Source organism: Lissotriton vulgaris, chromosome 12 (assembly GCF_964263255.1).
Source record: "Lissotriton vulgaris chromosome 12, aLisVul1.2, whole genome shotgun sequence".
In the NCBI taxonomy this organism is placed as follows: Eukaryota; Metazoa; Chordata; class Amphibia; order Caudata; family Salamandridae; genus Lissotriton; species Lissotriton vulgaris.
The window spans coordinates 37,548,999-37,568,117 of record NC_141700.1 but is presented as its reverse complement, the minus strand read 5'-3'; the positions used below and the strand labels follow the sequence as shown (position 1 = coordinate 37,568,117).

Below are 19,119 nucleotides of genomic sequence, written 5' to 3'. Positions count from 1 at the left end.
TCTTGTGCTTTTTTGGATGACCTTGAGGTGTGTGGAGTCGGCGACTTCGACCTCTTCCGACCTCTCTTCTTCTTCTTTGCCCCAGCCATAAACAACTTTGCTTCTGTTCCTTTAAGTGCCTTCGGATTAATCTGACAGCATGAAGAACATTCCTCGACGTTGTGGGCTGACGACAAACAGCAAAGTCAACCTTCTTGACAGTCGATGATAGACATATGACCCCCACAATCCCTACAGGGTTTAAAAACGGCTTCTTCTCAGTAGCCATCGCACAGAAACAGTTTACAGACAACTGTAACAATGTAGACTATCAAGAAATGGAGAGTCCTAGAAAACCATTTTGCATCGACTGTGCGGAAAAAAGGGAACTGATGTCAGCATGCCGACGAGATCTTCTTATAGGTCCGATGACGTCACGCGGAGTTGCGATTGGAGCCGTGCTATTGTGATGTCCTCGTCGACATGGGAGAGCTATGAAAAAAGTATCAGTGGAATGCTGTGCAAGGGGTAATTCAAAAGGTGAGAATCCACAGGCAGATGTATCCATCAGAAATGCGTTATTTACATTTCTCACAAAATATCTTTGGTTAAGGCTGCTATCACATCATGGTGAATTTATTTCTACACTTTTGAGTCCCGAAGTCACAGTCCTGTGCTGTATTGGAACAACAGTGCAAGTCACTAGTGTGTGTTTAACACCTGAACAGTGTTCTTGTTGGATGTAAAACATATGCAGATGGCATCCCACGCAGTGTCACCTAACCTTACAGCAAATTCGTGACAACCACCTGTTGCAGTGTATCACCAAAATAATGAATGGATCTTACTCTAATGCTCAACAGCACCATAAAGAATTATGGGAATATGGGGAGATGGTGTCAAGTGTCAATCACTGCAAAAAGTAATTTTACAACTGGGCACCTCCTTTTTTCTATTACAAGGGACAAAGGGCCCGATGTAGGTAGGGCGTTACCGATCGGTAACGGCCGAAAATACCGATTTTTGGCCCTTACCGATCGGTAAACAGCCATCGAGATGTAGGGAACAAAAAACATAAAGAATCGGAGTGAAAACCGAATCGGAATGAGTACCGAATGGGAAAGAATCCGATACGTACATACCGAAAATCGGATATGGAACGAATCGGAAAAACACCGAATCGGATGCAAAGACTGATTCGGTCCATGTACCGATTCGTTAGTGACACCGAATCGGAAAATCACCGAGTCGGTCCATGTACCGAATCGTTAGTGACACCGAATCGGAAAATCACTGAATCGGTCCATGTACCGAATCGGTAGTGACACCGATTCGGAAAATCACCGATTCGGTCCATGTACCGAATCGGTAGAAAGACCGATTCGGACATGAGCCGAATCGGAAAACATGCCGATTCGTATGAATCGCCGATCGGGAAATTCCCCGATTCCGACAGTTGGGGAGATGTAGGGAGGCACAGAAACACCGAAATCGGCTCAAAATCTGTAGAATTCACTCGGTATTTACCATGGATTGCAATCAGGTGGTAACCAACTCCAACCCATATAAACAGTCCCAAAATGCATTGCAACTTGCAGGATGGCAGCTTTCTATGTCATTGCGAGGCGGCTACGGCTACAGCAGGAAGGACAGAGGGAATGGCTAAGAAATGAACAGGTCTACAGACAGAGGATAACCCTGTTCATGCTCACAGAGGCAGAGATACTACAGAGATACAGGCTGGACTCTGACACCATACTTGAGCTCATCAGGGATCTCAAGCCATTCTTGGACCACCACACCCCAAGGGCACACGCCATCCCTGCGCACATCCAGGTGCTATGCAGCCTACACCTGCTAGCGTCTGGCAGCTATCAAAGTGGTGTAGCAGCAGCAGGAGGGGGGAGCCAGAGCAGCCTGTCAAGGTTCTTCCACACATTCCTTGACGCCATGATACACAGGATGGACCAATACATCTCTTTCCCTGCAACCCACGCAGAACTGCTACAAACCAAAGCTGACTTCTACCAGATGGCACAATTTCCCCAAATCATCGGTTGCATAGATGGCACGCACATTCCGATTTGCCCACCAGCGGACACCGAATACATATACCGCAATCGCAAGTCTACACACACCATCAACGTGCAGGTGATCTGCAATGCAAAGTGCACCATCACAAACCTGGTTGCAAAATTTCCAGGGAGTACCCATGACTCCTATATTTTCCAACAGAGCGGCATATATGCACGGCTGATGGCTGGCGAATTTGGAGAAGGATACCTCCTAGGTGAGACACATCATCAGACCCCCATAACACATAGTAGCTAGGTGGAATACATGTATGCATGTGTCTAATGTGACCCCTTTCTCTTCCAGGCGACAGTGCATATGCCCTCCGCTCATTCATACTCACCCCCTACCTCAACCCCTCCACACCCAGCCAAAGGAGGTATAACCGGGCCCACATACGCACAAGGAATGTTGTTGAACGGACCTTTGGCATCTGGAAAAGTAGATTCAGATGCCTGCACAAGAGTGGAGGTGCAAGGCAGTATACCCCCATCACCTGCTGCAAGATCATAGCTGTATGTGCAATGTTACACAACCTTGCGGTGAAGAAGGGCACTGAGGTGGAGTTGTCTGACTACGAGGACCATGACGATGACGAAGCTGTGCCACTGACACAGCCAGCTGGGGTGTGTACGCCAAGTGATGGCAGATACAGACGTGAGGAGATTACTGAGAACTATTTCTGACTGAGTACAGATGCAAAGACAGCAAAATGTTGTTTGGAAAACACAAATTTTAATACTGTTGCAACACAGTTACAGCACTGATGTGCAACAAAAAATGGTGAATAGGAAATAAAAAAAAGTCCAAGGTTCAGGTTGCCTCACCCGCCCTTGCAAGGCTACTTCTTTGCCCGCTTGCCAGACCCACTGGGGTGTCCCTCAGCCCCCTCTGAATGCCCAGCAGCATCAGCGGAGCGCCTGGTGCTCCTACGTGGCTCAGACGCAGCGCTGGCCGGGCTGCTGCGGCTGCTGCTGTCCCCAGCATCACCCAGGTCCAGGGCAGGATTGGAGGCGGTGTTCGAAATAATCATGGCCTCCATAGCAGTGGTGATCCGGGCCATCCCCCTTGTGAGCTCAGCCGTATGCTGACTAAGGACAGATTCCTGGTTGGCGCTGCGATGGCACAGTTGTGCCGTCGCCGCAGCAAGGCGGCCCATGGCGCGGTTCAGCACCCGGGCATCCCGCCTGCGCACCAGCTCATGCTCCTCCTGTCTGCTAGATGATTGGGTGATGGCAGTGGTTAGCCTGCCTAACCCTGCTGCCACCTCCTTGTTCGATTCCACGACGGCCTGGAATCCCTTGACCAACTCTCCCATCTGCAGGTTGTGCTGCAGGAGCTGGCGTTGGCAGGCCATAGTGGATCTTGCCTGTTGCCTCTGAATCTTCACCATCTGTCCCTCGAGGCCCAGGAATACACTGCCCTCCCGTGCTGGTGCAGCAGTGGTGGTGATGGTACGGCGCCGGGCACTGCTGCTTCCGGCCTGCTGAGTGGGCTGGGGTGCCACTGGTGGGGGTGTGGAGCTGGCCGGTCCCTGAGCCCCTGCTCCCAGGACAGGTTGTACAGGTGGCAAGGCCATGGTTGTGGCAGGAGCTGGTGTAGGCGGAATGGTGTCCCTTGTAGGGGAGTTCTCTGGGGAGAACTGCAAGGGGGGTGTGCTGGCCATTTGTGGGGAGTGCAGTGCATCGAAGTCTATGACCAGGTCTCCCTCCATACCTAGCCCTAGGGTGTTTCCGTCCTCCTCCTCCTCCTGGCCAGCCTGGCTGGTGCTCGGCCCTGCGACTGCAGTGTCAGACGGTGCTGCTCCCTCTGATGTCAATGTTGTTCCGCCTGATGGGGCCCCTAGGTACAAAGAAGCATTTGTAAACTGAGTGCCGATGTATTACAGTCAGTACAATTACAGCATTCCACATGTCCTTGCATCTCCTTACACTGTGTCACACTGTTTCCTGTCTTGTGATTCTGCACTGCCATATTTAGCTAACTTCTGCTGACTACATGTACCATGATGCTTGTCTCTTGTATGTTGGTGACAGTACTGTGCTGGGGTTTGCCTATGCATTGTGTCTAATGGGGAGGTGTCTGGTAGGGTGTGTCATGATGCGCATGCTTCTTACCTGTAGCTGTAGCTCTCGCAGAGCTGTCCAGGGTCCCGATTCCACTGACACTCTCCCTCTCAATGGTGCTGGAGACCAGTTCCTCCAGCTCGGTGAGGGGTGGCGCCGGGTTCCTGCCTCCTCCAGTGCCTCCAGCCTGCCTCTGTATCTCAGCCATCTTCCTTTTTGTGAGGCTGCGGATGTCATAGAATCTCTTTTTGAGTTCTTCTACGGACCTGGGGGTGACACCCGCAGCATTCACCTTCTGGGCGATTTCGGCCCAGATCCTCCTCTTGGTGCTGTCTGGCACATTGAGGGACAGCTTGCCAAACAGCTGGCGGTGCACCCTCACCACCTCCTCGACCAGCACCTGAAGTTCGGTGGTGGTGAACTTCGGCTTCCTCTTCTGGGAGGACTTCTGGCTTTCAGACTGCTCTGCCATGTTCTTCAGTTCAGTTGGCAACCTCCTATTCCCACTGCTGCTAACTGTGAGTGTTGAGCTCAGGCTGGCTCTCCAGAAACTTCTTAATTAGCTGCACCTGCCAGGGTTGCCACTCCCTGTTTGGGTGGGGGAGGGGGAGCCACCTCATTGGCTGAATCGGCTTTTGCCGAATCGGCTTTTACCGAATCGGTATTATCCGATTCGGTAAAAGCCGATTCGGTAAAAGCCGATTCGGTTCCTTCAATGCATTCCTATGGGCTTTTTCGCCATGGGTGTGTTTTCATGGCTACGAATCTATGATTGCCGAATCGGATTTTACCGAATCGGCTTTTACCGATTCGGTGTTCGCCGATTCGGGACTATCCGATTCGGTGGTAGCCGATTCGGTACTTTCCGATTCGGACCGTGCCGAATCGGAACGTACCGATTCTCATTACCGATGCCGACCGATTCGGTATTCATTCGCTTTTTTTTCCCTACATCTCGTTTTCCGATTTCAGAATACCGATTCGGCCCGCCTCGGTATTTTGAATTCGGAAAATCGCGTTTACCTACATCGGGCCCAAAGTGTGAGGTAACAATAGGTGGTGAACCCAGACTCTAGTCAAACTATTCCCCTTCGTCTTAACACACCTGTGCTGTAGTCAGTCAGTCAATCACTTTTATTCGATTTTTTATAAATCACAAAAAGACACAAGATACAGATCATCAAAAAGGCAATAGAATACAACAATAAAATATATACAAAGGTATATCATGTTTAAAATAAACATATTTCATAGGTTCAATAAAAGCAGTATATGTAAACATTTCTTACATCATTAAAAAATTATCATGATGACAATTATTTATCATAATCTTAAAAGATAAAGCACCAGCGTTTGCTAAAATACTTCAGTGAAAATGTGTCCTTGCCGTGCTTTATTACCTGTGCTGTAGACCAAAGAATTACAGTATCAAAATATGTTGTTGTAAAACCCTCATAGTGCAACCAGACCTGTGGCTACTCACATTTCTCTCTCCCAATGCAAGCCATTTTTAGAATCAAGCCCTGTCCTACACTGCTAGGCTGCTGACGAAAAACAAATTACTTCATATTGCCTACATTTTCTACCCGTCATACATTGCCTATGTTTCCAAAAGAATTAATTAATAGTCATTGTGTTTTTCACTGGGACTCCCACCAATTTTGTTCAACTTTCATTCTCGATATATTCAGAAAAGATGGACTATTGTTCATTCTGAATCAGCTTTGCAGGGATTATTATGGAGAAAGATTATTCTCTGTGGAAGCAGCAATCATCATCACTTGCTGCATAACAGCATTTGATATCTACTGAAAAGAAGGGAAGCTCTGTGCCTGAGAATTATTTGCTGCCAGGCTTTCCAAATGTCCTCCTGCCCAGTGCCAATAGACCCACGTGTTAGATAAATGCTGTATAAGCTACAATAACACAACATCTGTTCTTTATTGGTACGGCTGTGGTGCCTTTATATGGTTTAGCAATTTGTGTTACCATTTCCAAGGAACTAGGAATTAGTTCAGTAATGGGAAAGGTGGAGCTCTGTTTTAGTGACTTCTGCTTTGTTGCTTTGGCGTTCTGGTGAAAACGAATTTCTAAGGAAAAACTTACATCCCATGAAAGGCATACACCTTGAGATTCATCGAAATGTGGCACAACCTCTCTCCTGGCTTGATTTGGTTGCTACCAATCATTTCAGAAGCGCAGAAGCATTTGGACCATAAACACTCCTATACACTTGGTTGTTTTCTTGGCAACAATTATTTCTCAAATGAACAAGGTATCAGGTTGCCTACCATCATTGATGTAGAACGGTGACTGTACTAATGGCAAAACACATCAGTGTTTTGTTAGCGCTTCAAGAAACACTGCCTTATGAATCTCACCTATGATCTTTAATGAAGGTTCCCCAGTAACTGCAGCAGCAGCATTGTGTTGTCCTAATATTAGCTTTCATGTCTTTTTATTTCATTTACTTTCACAGTGGAGGAGGTACCTAGCCTACAGACAGAGCTTTCATATTACTCTTATGAATACGACCCCGATCCTTATACTTCAGACATAGACGACGTCTTCGAGACTGTGGGAGAACTAACACCAACACTCAGTATGCTAGATGGAGAAAAGAAACCGGAAACAATCAAGACAACAGAATGGTAAATTCCAGTGTGGTCATTAGAGGGTGTATGTTTTATATAGACTGCCATCTCTGCCTCTTCACTCTGTCAACTATCTACTGCTTACAAGACTTTAGGACTTCTTTCATTCAGAGCCCACTATGTTGCGTTTACCACAGTACATAACTGCGTGAAGTACTTACCTAGTTTACACGCAAAACCAATTAATTTCCAGCTTTCCTTGAGGAAGTGAAGTAATAAATGAAGGAATGTTCTATCTCCCAATCCCTTCCTGCGCTATCTCCGAAAATTACTCTTGCCTGTGCTGCTGGCCACTGAGGCCTCAATAACAAGAAAGTGGAATTCCAATCCTTACAGAAACCCCTTTTTCTGTAGAGGTCAGGGTGATGTGCTGTGCAGTAAAGCTACACCCTCAAAATGTTCCTAAAGAAAACTTTGGCAGGCCAAGCCTGACGAAATTTACCAAGGGAAAAATGCTACATAAATACCAACCCATGCAGAATTTGGTGAGACAAGAAAAATTGTAATTCCTCATTTTGCTGATGAAAACTCAGAATAAGAGGTGGTTACTGCTCCCAGTAAATACTGCACTTTGTGATATCAATATTCAACAGGTGCAGTAAATAGATCATCCCAATCCAAGCCATTTGTGACCAGGGTTTAAATGTTAGCACATCAGACTTTTTATACATCCCTGTTAAGATTAAAGATCATTCATTTTGACTTCTATTTAAGGAATAGGGATGAACTTGCAAAATATTCCGTTATTTTAACCACTTAACTGCGGTTGACAAACCATTCACGTGTGCAACAGTACCTTCAGAGTGCAGTGAAAGTACATAGTTCATCCACTGCTGTCCTTTTGAAAACCCTAATGATATTTAGAACAGAAAGGGTTTTCTTTTTTTTTTAAAGTTAGGACATGATTTAAGAGCTTCCCTCGCATCTGAGTTTATTATTATTGTTTTGGGATACGTGTGAAGCGCAGCAGGCTTCCGTCTCACTGATTTAAAGTGAAACTACTTGGCATCACTAGTCAGCGCCATTAGGTACCGACTGGTTTCACTTTGGTTGGGACACAAATCCAAACAGGAGAACAACCACTGGAAAAGGCACAATGTCCCCATTCCAGCTGTACCTCTCTGTAGTGGATCAATGCCAGGGAATCTCCGCAGGAGTGCGATCCCCAAGCAGGAATCCACTCACTAGCATCAGGGATTTTGTTTTGGATGGGAAAGGCCCTTGTGGTCATTGGAAAGTGCTCCCCACTGCGTCCCAAAAAACAAGAACATTTATTCTGCAAGCTTGGGAGTGGATTTAGGGGTTTGCTCCCATTCTGCGCTCAGGAGCCAGAAAGCCCATTTGATACCAGGTAAAATTCATTTTTTTTCAAAAGAAGGGTTGGGGCGTCCCACTCAAGATGCACCCGAAGTTGGGGAAAATACTCTTTCTTCCTCCCTCCTCCCCATGGGCAGAAAGCACTCTAGACACCAGAGATAAAAAAGTATTCCTGACAACAGTGATATGTGTTGGGCTCGGATGATTGCACTTTGTTTTTCTCTTGGAGAGTCTTTTGTATCTTGGTGACTCCTCCCTTGGTTTGTAGTGCGCATGGGCATCGGCTCCATCCTTAGATTGTTTTTTTCCGCCATCGGGTTCGGATGAGGATCGAGACGCTCCAGATCAACTTCAGAGAAAAGTGATTTATCGGCGCATATTCCCTTTCCAATTCGACGGTATTGTTATCGAACGCGTTTCATTTCCATTCCGACGCGTTGCAAATTCAAAATCGAAGAGAAAAAACTTGGATCTACGTCGACGAACAGGAGGCCTTTCTCGACGCAGTCAAGCCCGGAGTCCATGGAAAGGACTCCATTCAAAAAATGTCCAACGTGTGGTGCTAAGTTCCCACACAAGGACCTACACGAGGTGTGCAACCTCTGTCTATCGCCTGAACACGAATCCAGGGACTGCGAAGCCTGCGCAGCATTCTCCTCCAAGCTAACGATTAGAAATCGTCGAGCTCGAAGACACGAGGTTTCCAGAATGCAGTCGGAGGCGATCCCGGAGCTGTTCGGAGACGAGCAAATTGAGGAAGAAGAGGACCAGTCGGGGTCGGAAGGGGACCAGTCGGAGGTTGAAGAACTCATAGAGCAACAAACCGTGAGTGACGACGTCCCCTTACCAAAAAACCGACCCCGTGCGGTAACGACCCCGCCTTCGGGCCCGGTCAAACCGCAGAAAAAAGTTTCCGACGCCCCGCCCTCGGGCCCGGCAACGAAACCGAAACTGAAACCGAAACACTCGGACTCCCACCATGTCGGATCCGAGAAAAGTCCGACATCGACTTCGGCACCGAGGCTACATACAAGGGAAAGCTCGGTATCGAAACATTCCATGTCGAAACATAAATATGATTCGTCGTCCAAGATTCACTCGATACCCAGGAAGTCGGAATCGAGTAGACATTCGGTGCCGAAAACACCAAACACTGACGATCGAAAACATAAGCACCTTTCGGAAGCAGGAACTTCGGTACCGATTCAGGAGCAACAGACAGATCCCAAACAAAAGATCTTGTTTATCGACCTGCAAACTGGCAAAGTAGTCACGAAGAAGAGGAAGAATGAACAGACAGAAGATAAGTCTCTTCCTTCAAAAAAGAGAACAATGGGGACAAATATAACTCCTCCTGCTTCTCCTCGACCTAAAGTCACACCCTCTTCTCCTGTTCCTCACACTAGGCCAAATATTCCTACACCTTCCACACCAAGACCATCTACACCTCAGTCTGATGTAGACAGTGATCTAGGGGAGGGAGAACCTCAAGGGGATGACGAAACCATCCCAGATGAGGATGACCCATGGGAAAATGATGACGTAGGGTCAGATGAGGACAACGACCCAGAGTTATATCCCTCAAAGCCTTCACCACCTGATGATAACACAGGGTTTGTGCAGCTCATTAATAGGGCAGCAAAATATCATAAAGTAGATATACATACAGAACCTCAAATAGAGGATTTCCTGTTAGAGACGCTACCTAATGCACAAAGAACATCAGGTACTCTTCCTATGTTGAAGGGTCTTCTCAGTCACACAGAAGAAATATTCAAAGACCCAGTGAGGGCTAGGGTGTTAAACCCAAGAATTGATAAAAAATATAAGGCGGCTCCAAAGGATCCAATATTTATTAAAGGGCATGTACCTCTAGACTCGCTGGTGGTCTCAAACGCTCGTAAAAGAGCAAACTCATTATCTACAGGAGAGGCTCCTCCACCTGATAAAGAGTCAAAATTAATAGATGCATCAGGCAAAAGAGTAGCATCACAGGCGGCAAATAGCTGGCGTATAGCCAATACACAGGCACTACTCGCACGTTATGACAGGGCACATTATGATGAATTAGAAAAACTCATCGCACATCTCCCCAAAGAACATCAGAAAAGGGCAGATCAGTTAATACAGGAAGGTAAAATAATAACTAATACTTCCATTAAGTGCGCCCTAGACGCAGCAGACACTGCAGCAAGATCTATCAATACCAGTGTCATGTTACGGAGACATGCATGGCTTAGAATCTCAGGATTCAAACAGGAAGTACAAACGGCCCTACTGAACAAACCATTTGATCAAAAGACACTGTTTGGTTCAAGCACAGATGAGACCTTAGAAAAAATGAAAAAAGATACAGAAACGGCTAAGTCAATGGGAGCATTGCAACAGCCAACACAAAGAGGTTCCTTTCGTAGATCCACCTATAGAGGGGGCTCAAAGAATACAGGAACAAACCAGCAAGCCACCTCTTTCACACCAACATCACCCAGAGGTAATTCAAGAGGCAGTTACAGAGGTAACAACAACAAGGGTAGAGGCCGCGGAAATAATAACAACCGCAACGCCTCAACCCCAAAACAGTGACTTCATAGAACTCCCCCCAGACCACATAACACCGGTCGGGGGACGTCTATCACAGTTCCTACCTGTCTGGGAGAACATCACATCAGACAAGTGGGTGAGACAAATTATCCAACATGGTTATTGCCTGGAACTCATAGCTACCCCACCAAACATCCCCCCCAAACAGCGTCCAATGAGTCAAGATCATCTGACATTGTTAAGAGAAGAAGTACTAGCACTTCTACAAAAGCATGCAATAGAGAAGGTCCCAAAAAATCAACAAGGAACAGGAGTATACTCTCTATACTTCCTGATCCCCAAAAAGGACGAGTCCCTAAGACCAATATTAGACCTCAGACCTCTCAATGCTTACATAAATTCGGAACATTTCCACATGGTCACGCTCCAACAAGTACTCCCTTTACTGAAGAAAGGGGACTTTCTTTCTACACTGGATCTAAAAGACGCTTACTTTCATATCCCAATTCACAAAGCCCACAGAAAATACCTAAGGTTTGTGTTAGAAGGACAACACTATCAGTTCAAAGTCCTTCCATTCGGTGTCACAACAGCACCGAGAGTTTTCACAAAATGCCTAGCTGTGGTGGCAGCACACCTAAGAAGACAACAAATACATGTCTTCCCATACTTGGACGATTGGCTAATAAAGGCCAAGTCAAAGGAAGAATGTCTTCACAACACACAGAAGACAATTCAATTGCTGCACCACCTAGGGTTCACGGTGAACTACAAAAAATCACACCTGCAACCAAACCAGATTCAGCAATACCTGGGGGTTACTATAGACACAGAAAAGGCAATAGCATACCCCAACCCAATCAGGATACAAACAATGGTAGGGTTAATACAAAGATTTCAACCACAACACGCACTACCAGCACAAGTGTTTATGCAACTATTAGGCATGATGTCCTCCTGCATACTGCTAATACCTCATGCCAGACTACAAATGCGTCCACTACAGGAGTGTCTAGCGACACAGTGGAATCAGGCTCAAGGTCAGATTACAGATCTGGTGTTGGTAGACGACCGGACGTATCGCTCTCTGAAGTGGTGGAACACGGAAAACATTTCCAAGGGACGGTCGTTCCTAGAGCCAATTCCACAAGTGATAATAACAGCGGACGCATCGCTCTCAGGATGGGGAGCGCATATGGACAAATACACAGTGCAGGGGAAGTGGAGTGTGCAGCAAAAGAAACTGCACATCAACTACCTAGAACTATTAGCAGTATTTCTAGCACTAAAAGCTTTCCAAATGCAAATTACAAGCAAAGCAGTCCTGATCAGAACAGACAACATGACTTCAATGTATTATATTCAAAAACAGGGGGGGACACACTCTCTCCAACTATCCAAACTAGCACAGGACATTTGGAGATGGGCCATTCCTCAAAAGATCTATCTGTTAGCAGAACACCTACCAGGAGTTCAAAATCAGATAGCAGACATCCTAAGCAGACAGTCAGAACAAGTACACGAATGGGAGCTGCACGACCAAATACTGCAGCCATTCTTCCAAAAATGGGGGCAACCAGAGATAGATCTGTTTGCCAATCATCAGAACGCAAAATGCAAAAACTTCGCATCCAGGTACCCACACCAACGGTCCCAGGGCAATGCACGATGGATAAATTGGTCCAACAAATTTGCTTACGCGTTCCCTCCTCTACCACTAATTCCGTTACTGGTTCGGAAGCTGCAGCAACACTCAATGACAATGATACTAGTGGCACCCACGTGGGCAAGGCAGCCGTGGTTCACCACACTGCTACAACTCTCACAAGTACCACATCAAAAGCTAAGATTACTACCCATGCATCTTACACAGAACCATGGAGAAATAATGCACCCAGATCCCAAACAACTGAACCTAGCGATCTGGCTCCTGAGGTCATAGAGTTTGGATATTTAGATTTACCACCAGAATGTATGGAAATCATTAAGCAAGCAAGACGTCCTACCACCAGAGCATGCTATGCAGCAAAATGGAAAAGGTTTGCTATACACTGTAACAGTAAGCACATCAACCCTCTGGACGCATCCACTAAACAAATCATTTGCTATTTACTACACTTGCAGCAATGTAACTTAGCATATACCTCTATAAGAGTTCATCTCGCAGCTATAGCGGCGTACCTACAAAACAGGCAACATCTTTCCCTGTTTAAAGTACCAGCAATTAAAGCTTTCATGGAAGGACTCAAAAGAGTCATTCCACCAAGAAGACCACCTTCCCCAGTCTGGAATCTCAACATAGTACTTACCAGACTAATGGGGCCACCCTTTGAACCTATGCATAGGTGTGAAATACAATTCCTCACATGGAAGGTGGCCTTCCTCATAGCTATCACGTCACTTAGAAGAGTAAGTGAGCTGCAGGCTTTTACAATTCAAGAACCATTTATGCAGTTACACCAAAATAAGGTGGTTCTTAGAACAAACCCAAAATTCTTACCAAAAGTAATTTCAGCATTCCACATCAATCAGTCAGTGGAATTACCGGTTTTCTTTCCAAAACCACAAACAGTAGCAGAAAGAGCCCTACATACATTAGATGTTAGAAGGGCCATATTGTACTATATAGAAAGAACACAAACTTTCAGAAAGACAAAACAGCTATTTGTTGCGTTTTCTCCAACACACAAAGGCAATCCCATCTCTAAAGCGGGCATTGCCAGATGGATTGTAAAATGCATTCAAATATGCTACTTAAAAGCAAAGAGAATATTAACTGTTCCTCCTAGAGCTCACTCTACACGTAAACTAGGAGCATCTATGGCATTTCTGGGAAACATTCCACTACATGACATATGCAAAGCTGCTACCTGGGTTACACCGCACACCTTCATAAAACACTATTGTGTAGATGTGCACACAACACAACAAGCTAGAGTGGGACAAGCAGTATTAAAAACTTTATTTCAGACAGTTGCAACAGACACGGGCGACCACCGCTAGGGAGAGAACTGCTGTATAGTCTATTCATAATGTACCATCTGCAGCCCATATGCCTCGAACGGAATATGCTACTTACCAGTATGCATCTGTTCTTGGCATAGAGGGCTGCAGAGTGGTACATGCCCTCCCAGCCTCCCCGGAAACCTGTGTCTGTTCCAACATTATCTTATTTAGATACACTTACATGGGCATTCTTATCTGTATTCTACTACACTACTCCATCTAACCCTACTATGGCAAAACAATCTAAGGATGGAGCCGATGCCCATGCGCACTACAAACCAAGGGAGGAGTCACCAAGATACAAAAGACTCTCCAAGAGAAAAACAAAGTGCAATCATCCGAGCCCAACACCAGATGGCGATCTATTCATAATGTACCACTCTGCAGCCCTCTATGCCAAGAACAGATGCATACTGGTAAGTAGCATATTCCATATATATATATATATATATATATATATATATATATATATATATATATATATATATATATATATATATATATATATATATATATATATATATTTTTTTTTAAATAAAATAAAATACGGAATGGGGCAGCCCACTCAGGCATTGGGGCTTATCCCCATCCTAGACCACCAACAGTCTTTCTACCCCTGCTGGGAGGTAGACAGTGGGGTATAGCAATAAAGTGCAATACACCAGGAGATAAACATATTTGTTTTTAATGAATAACCCAATCCGAAATCTCCAACAGTATTGCTGTCCCTCTAAGGCAAACGTGGGGCATTTATTTTGAATCTGCCCCACAGGAGACTGTGGGGGTGCAGAAATTCCATTATATGCCAGGGGTATTTAAAACCCATTTATCATTCATCAGATTTTACCATTTGAACAGCATGGTAGGTACACAATGAAAAAATATTATTAGCAGCAGCACAGTTGCTGGCTGTGTGTTTCGCATATTTATCAATAGCGACAAAACGCTACATATACCTGCAACCAAAGTGGCACTTCTTTTGGTGTTAACTTCTGCAAGGCGAGTTAGCGAAATGAACGCCTTTACAATCAAAGGATCCTTACTCCAGTTCATGGAAGACAGAGTCATACTGCGAACAAATCCATGTTTTAAACCTAAAAAGCCACCTGACTTCTGTTTGAACGAATCAGTAGTATTAAAAACATACTTTAAGAATCCAAGCAACGCCGCAGAAAGGGCGCTTCATACCTTGGATGGTAAAAGTTGTTTAAAGTCTTACACTGAAAGAACTACATCTTTCCAACAATCTGATCAGCTGTTAGTGTCATGATCACTCACAAAAAGGACAATTTGCTGAAACAAGGAGTAGCTTACTGGGTGAGTGCAGCCAGAGTTTTTTGTCATAATAAACCAGGTTATCCTCTCTAAAGGAATTGTCACAGCATATTCCACAAGTAAACATGGCTGAGCCTTTTTGGGCAAAGCCAAGTAAAAAACCACATAGAACTTTGGAAAATGTTACTATATTTTCCTTCTGGTGTTAAAGTACTATGAAGTAGGAATAATCCAAACTATGAGACACGCATCTACAGACAAATAATATAGCTTCATCTCCCCATCCTATGTGTGGTTATCTGTTATAATGCATGCAGCTGCAAAAAAGTGGCTGGATAAATATATTCCAGTAGGCAAGCTGGAAGGTAGGAATAACATCTGTTGCTCTTTTGTTGTAGTGAAAGAGCCTGCACCTTTTTTTGAAATAAGGGTCTATATTATGCTGCGTGCAAGGCTCTGGTTTGTAAGTCAAGTGTGGTAAAATTTAGCTTGCTGGCATACATCAATAAGCTAGCTAGCTATCTCTATATAAAAGTCTGTCACAGATCTTAAGTACCAGAGTAAACATCACGACTAGTTATCTGATATGACTATTGTAGGAAGCTGCCTTTCTATGTAGTGTAACAAAAGGTGCAATGTAAAGAGTCCAGGTATCCCTTATTAGTGTACAGGGGCTTACTTTATCAATCCAAGGTTCTCTATTTGTGGTAGTGTGGTCGAGCAGCCATAGGCTTATCAGAGGGGGGTGATAGGCATTTGTTGCACACAAAGAGTCAATAAATGAGACACACACTCAATAAGGAAATCCAACACCAATTTAGAAAAACAACATAGATTTAGATCTACAAGATTAGGTAAGTACTTTTCGAGTTAGTGATTTTTAGAAAATACAGCAGTCAGATTTGAAGCATGAGTCTCGAACACAGTAATGTTATCCTATGTGCGAACCATACACTGCAAAGGGGTACTTGCAATTATGTTAGAGTTGATCTTCTGGATGAATAGGCCACGTTAGAACACATGTGTTTAGAACGCATGCCATTACAATGCACTCATTACAACGACCGCGTTATTACACCGCATACCATTACAACGCAAGTCATTACTATGACTTGCTCCAGGGGGGAGCGCTGGATGTTGGAATAGTATAATTTACTATTCCAACTCCAGTCTGTGCAACAGTAGGGAAGGTGTTGGATTTAAAATCCAACTCCTTCTGCCCCCAACACAGTCGTTGTAATGACCATGTTGTAACGGCATGCATTGTTTTGCATACGGAGTAAATGATGTGCACCCTTCTGGACTTGAGGGAACTAGGGGCCAAGACCTTAGAACCAACAGCAGGCTCGGTTTACCTTCCCTGGTGTGTCTGGGTGCAGAGGTGCTGTTAGCAAAGGTAGCCTCAAACGCTACCACTGAAGTCTATGGAGAAACCTGTAAGAAGGAAAATGGTGCAGGTGGGGACAAGTCCGTCGGAACAAAAAGGGGGACGCAGTTCTTCAGGGTCTCACCATCAGTAGGCTCGCACTTGGGTTGTGGGATCGCACGTCATTTTGTCCGATGTGTCGCTTGCGTTGGAGGCTCTCACTTTTTAGGTTGACCTGGAAATGAGGACAAAACAGGACAATAGAGTCACTCTTGACAATGGCCTCTCTATTGCTGATGTCCCACGTCGGTAGGTAGGTTTTGACAGTGTTGGTGTCAGGACTGGACATGGAACAAGCCTTGGCTGCTGCAAGGGGTCTGGTACCGCATGTATTGGTGCAAGGCGGCTCCTGGGGGTCCTGGCATATCCACCCTTGTTGGGGAGATGTATATCTGACCTCCTGGAGCAGCTTCTGCGTCGGTGGACCCGGTCGTCAGCAGATTGGTGATGCTGCCTCGTTGGTGAAGTGCTGTTAGCCCTCCAAGGCTTTTGGAGGATGCACAGCTGCAGGATGAGTCAGGTATTTGCTTTTGTTTAGACAGGAGCAGGCAGAGCTTAGCATGAAGTCCACATCTAATCCATAGATCTTGCATTCTTCAGCTCTTCTTAGTCCTTCTTTTAAAGTCAGGTGAATCTGAGTTCCTATTGTCAGGGGTCCACCTAAATACTAAAATTAAGGGAGTTAAGGGAGTTAAGGGGGATGAAGGGTAGTAGCCAATGGGCTACTTATCTCTGGGGTCAATACATCTGCATAAGACCACTTCCTAAGGGGAGAGGGCGTATCCCTGTCCCAGAGTTCTGAATTCCACCAAAAACAAGATGATGGAACCCTTCTTTCGTAGAGCACATCAGGCAGACTACATAAGGGGTGTCACTAGCTTGGTAGTGCAACATGCCTTCTTGCCAAGGTAATTACCTGTCTGTCCTGGTTCCAAATGGGCCTGAGTGCAGGGGGTGGCATCTCCCAGGTCTGGATGAAGCTAGGTTGCGTATCAAAGGCAGCAGGGGCTTTAAAGTACCTGGCCTTGGTATGCAGATTCACTAGTGATCCTGCTGGAGGAGGTGTGAACACCTTCCTCTGGAGCAGGCATTGTTTCTGGCCTCAGAGAGCGTGGGCTCTCACCTCTTCGGGTCAGAAAGTTGTATGTGGTGGCAAGCCAGCACACTAGACGACTAGTAGGGTTTCAAGGGGCACCTCTAAGGTGCCTTTGGGTGCATGTCATAAAAAATCTTATACTGGCATCAGTCTAGATTTATTAAGACAAGGTGTTTGATACCAAACACCATAGGTTTCAGTAAAGCCACTGTGTAGCTGGGGAACTCATAATGACTAGTGCCCAGTACAAATACTTAAGATGGCTTCCCTGTTCACTTGTACCATCTAGTAATTGAACTAGACAGGACAGGGGCATAGCTCAGTAGTTCACAAACTTTTTCGACCGCGGCTCCCTTAACCCATTGGCCATTGCTGGTGGCTCCCCACTGTTACTTTTTTTGGAGGGCGGGGTTGTAAGCCCGGCCTCGGGAGTACTTGCATTTTTCTCCCTGAAAATACTTGGGATGAAGCTGATGAATGTATTATAATCATATACACAGGGTGTTTTGTATTACTAAGGTGGCACCTCTAATAAAATATTCCTAGTTTCACTTCTTTGCCTATTTCTTTTTTAGAGTACCCTCTTAAACTTTTTTATCCCACTTACAGTGCTAGATAGCACCCCTATGGATGTAGGCCTAATTGCCAAAGTGTTTCTGCGCTTGAAGAATATTTGCATGCACTTCCATTTCTACCCATGTCATGCGTGCCAACACACCTGTCTCAGCAGGATGACCCACAATTTTTTAAACCACTTACAGCTTCATTTTTGCTATCTCCTCCCTAAAATTGCCTCCAAATCAATGCAAGTGAAATAAATTCCTCAGGTTTTTTTTTAAACATCCCTCTTTCTAGCTTTAAATGTTAGCACTATGCCATGGGGTTTTACTTCCTTGTGTTCAAAGAGAGTGCTGGCCAGACTGGAAGTGTGTGTACTGAAAGAAATGTGTACTGGAAGTACATATGATTCAAGTACAAATGTCAATATTTAATAATACTTAGTATGTTTAATAGACAAGCAACTGCACTTTCCTGATAACTTGCATTGGTGTCAAATGCATTTGGAAAAAAACGAAACTATTAACAAGCCTAACAAAATAAATCAGGCATCTTCTGCCTACTTTAGGAGTGTTGGAATGTGGGGATCCAGGGAAATAAGGAGGTCATCTCCATTGAGATCAATTAAGCACTACGTTTAAGCTTTAGGCATGTCACTTACAAATCATCAACATCATATGTTTAAGTCTAATTAGTTTAACTGAAGCCAACAACCCCTTCAACTTTAAATGCATTAAAGTTCTTGGGGGAACGGCTCCCTTGGCTAGACTCGATGACTCCCCAGGGAGCCACGGTGCACAGTTTGGGAACCACTGGCATAGCTGATCATGCAGATATGCCCTCACATGATATAATGCATATTAAGACTACAAGGCCTGCTGTTGCAGTGACTTTGGCATGGCACACAGGGAGTGTGCCATTTCATGTTTTCACTCATAGTTTTCACCATGACACGCAGTCTACAATGGTAGGCTCCATGCAATTTGTATGGGTCTCCTTTAGGGTGGCAAAATATATGCTGCAGCCCTTAGGGACCCATTGGTATTGAAATAAATGAGAGAGACCCCTTTCAACAACCAGGGGATTAGGGTACTTATAACTAGTAAAAAAGAAGACCAAAGACCTTAT

The 19,119-nt window shown here is 45.1% G+C and overlaps 1 protein-coding gene across 2 annotated transcripts in view; it reads left to right on the top strand.

Moving 5' to 3' along the window:
* CPAMD8 (C3 and PZP like alpha-2-macroglobulin domain containing 8) overlaps positions 1-19,119 on the top strand; it is a 1,208,079-nt gene that overhangs the window by 1,084,599 nt on the left and 104,361 nt on the right. Inside the window, exon 42 of one of the 2 annotated variants that reach the window (XM_086946939.1) lies at positions 6,598-6,769. In XM_086946939.1, the coding sequence (XP_086803065.1) occupies positions 6,598-6,769 (172 nt within the window). Of the gene's footprint in view, positions 1-6,597; positions 6,774-19,119 lie in introns of those variants that run through there. The other variant, XM_086946938.1, reaches the window with a different exon arrangement.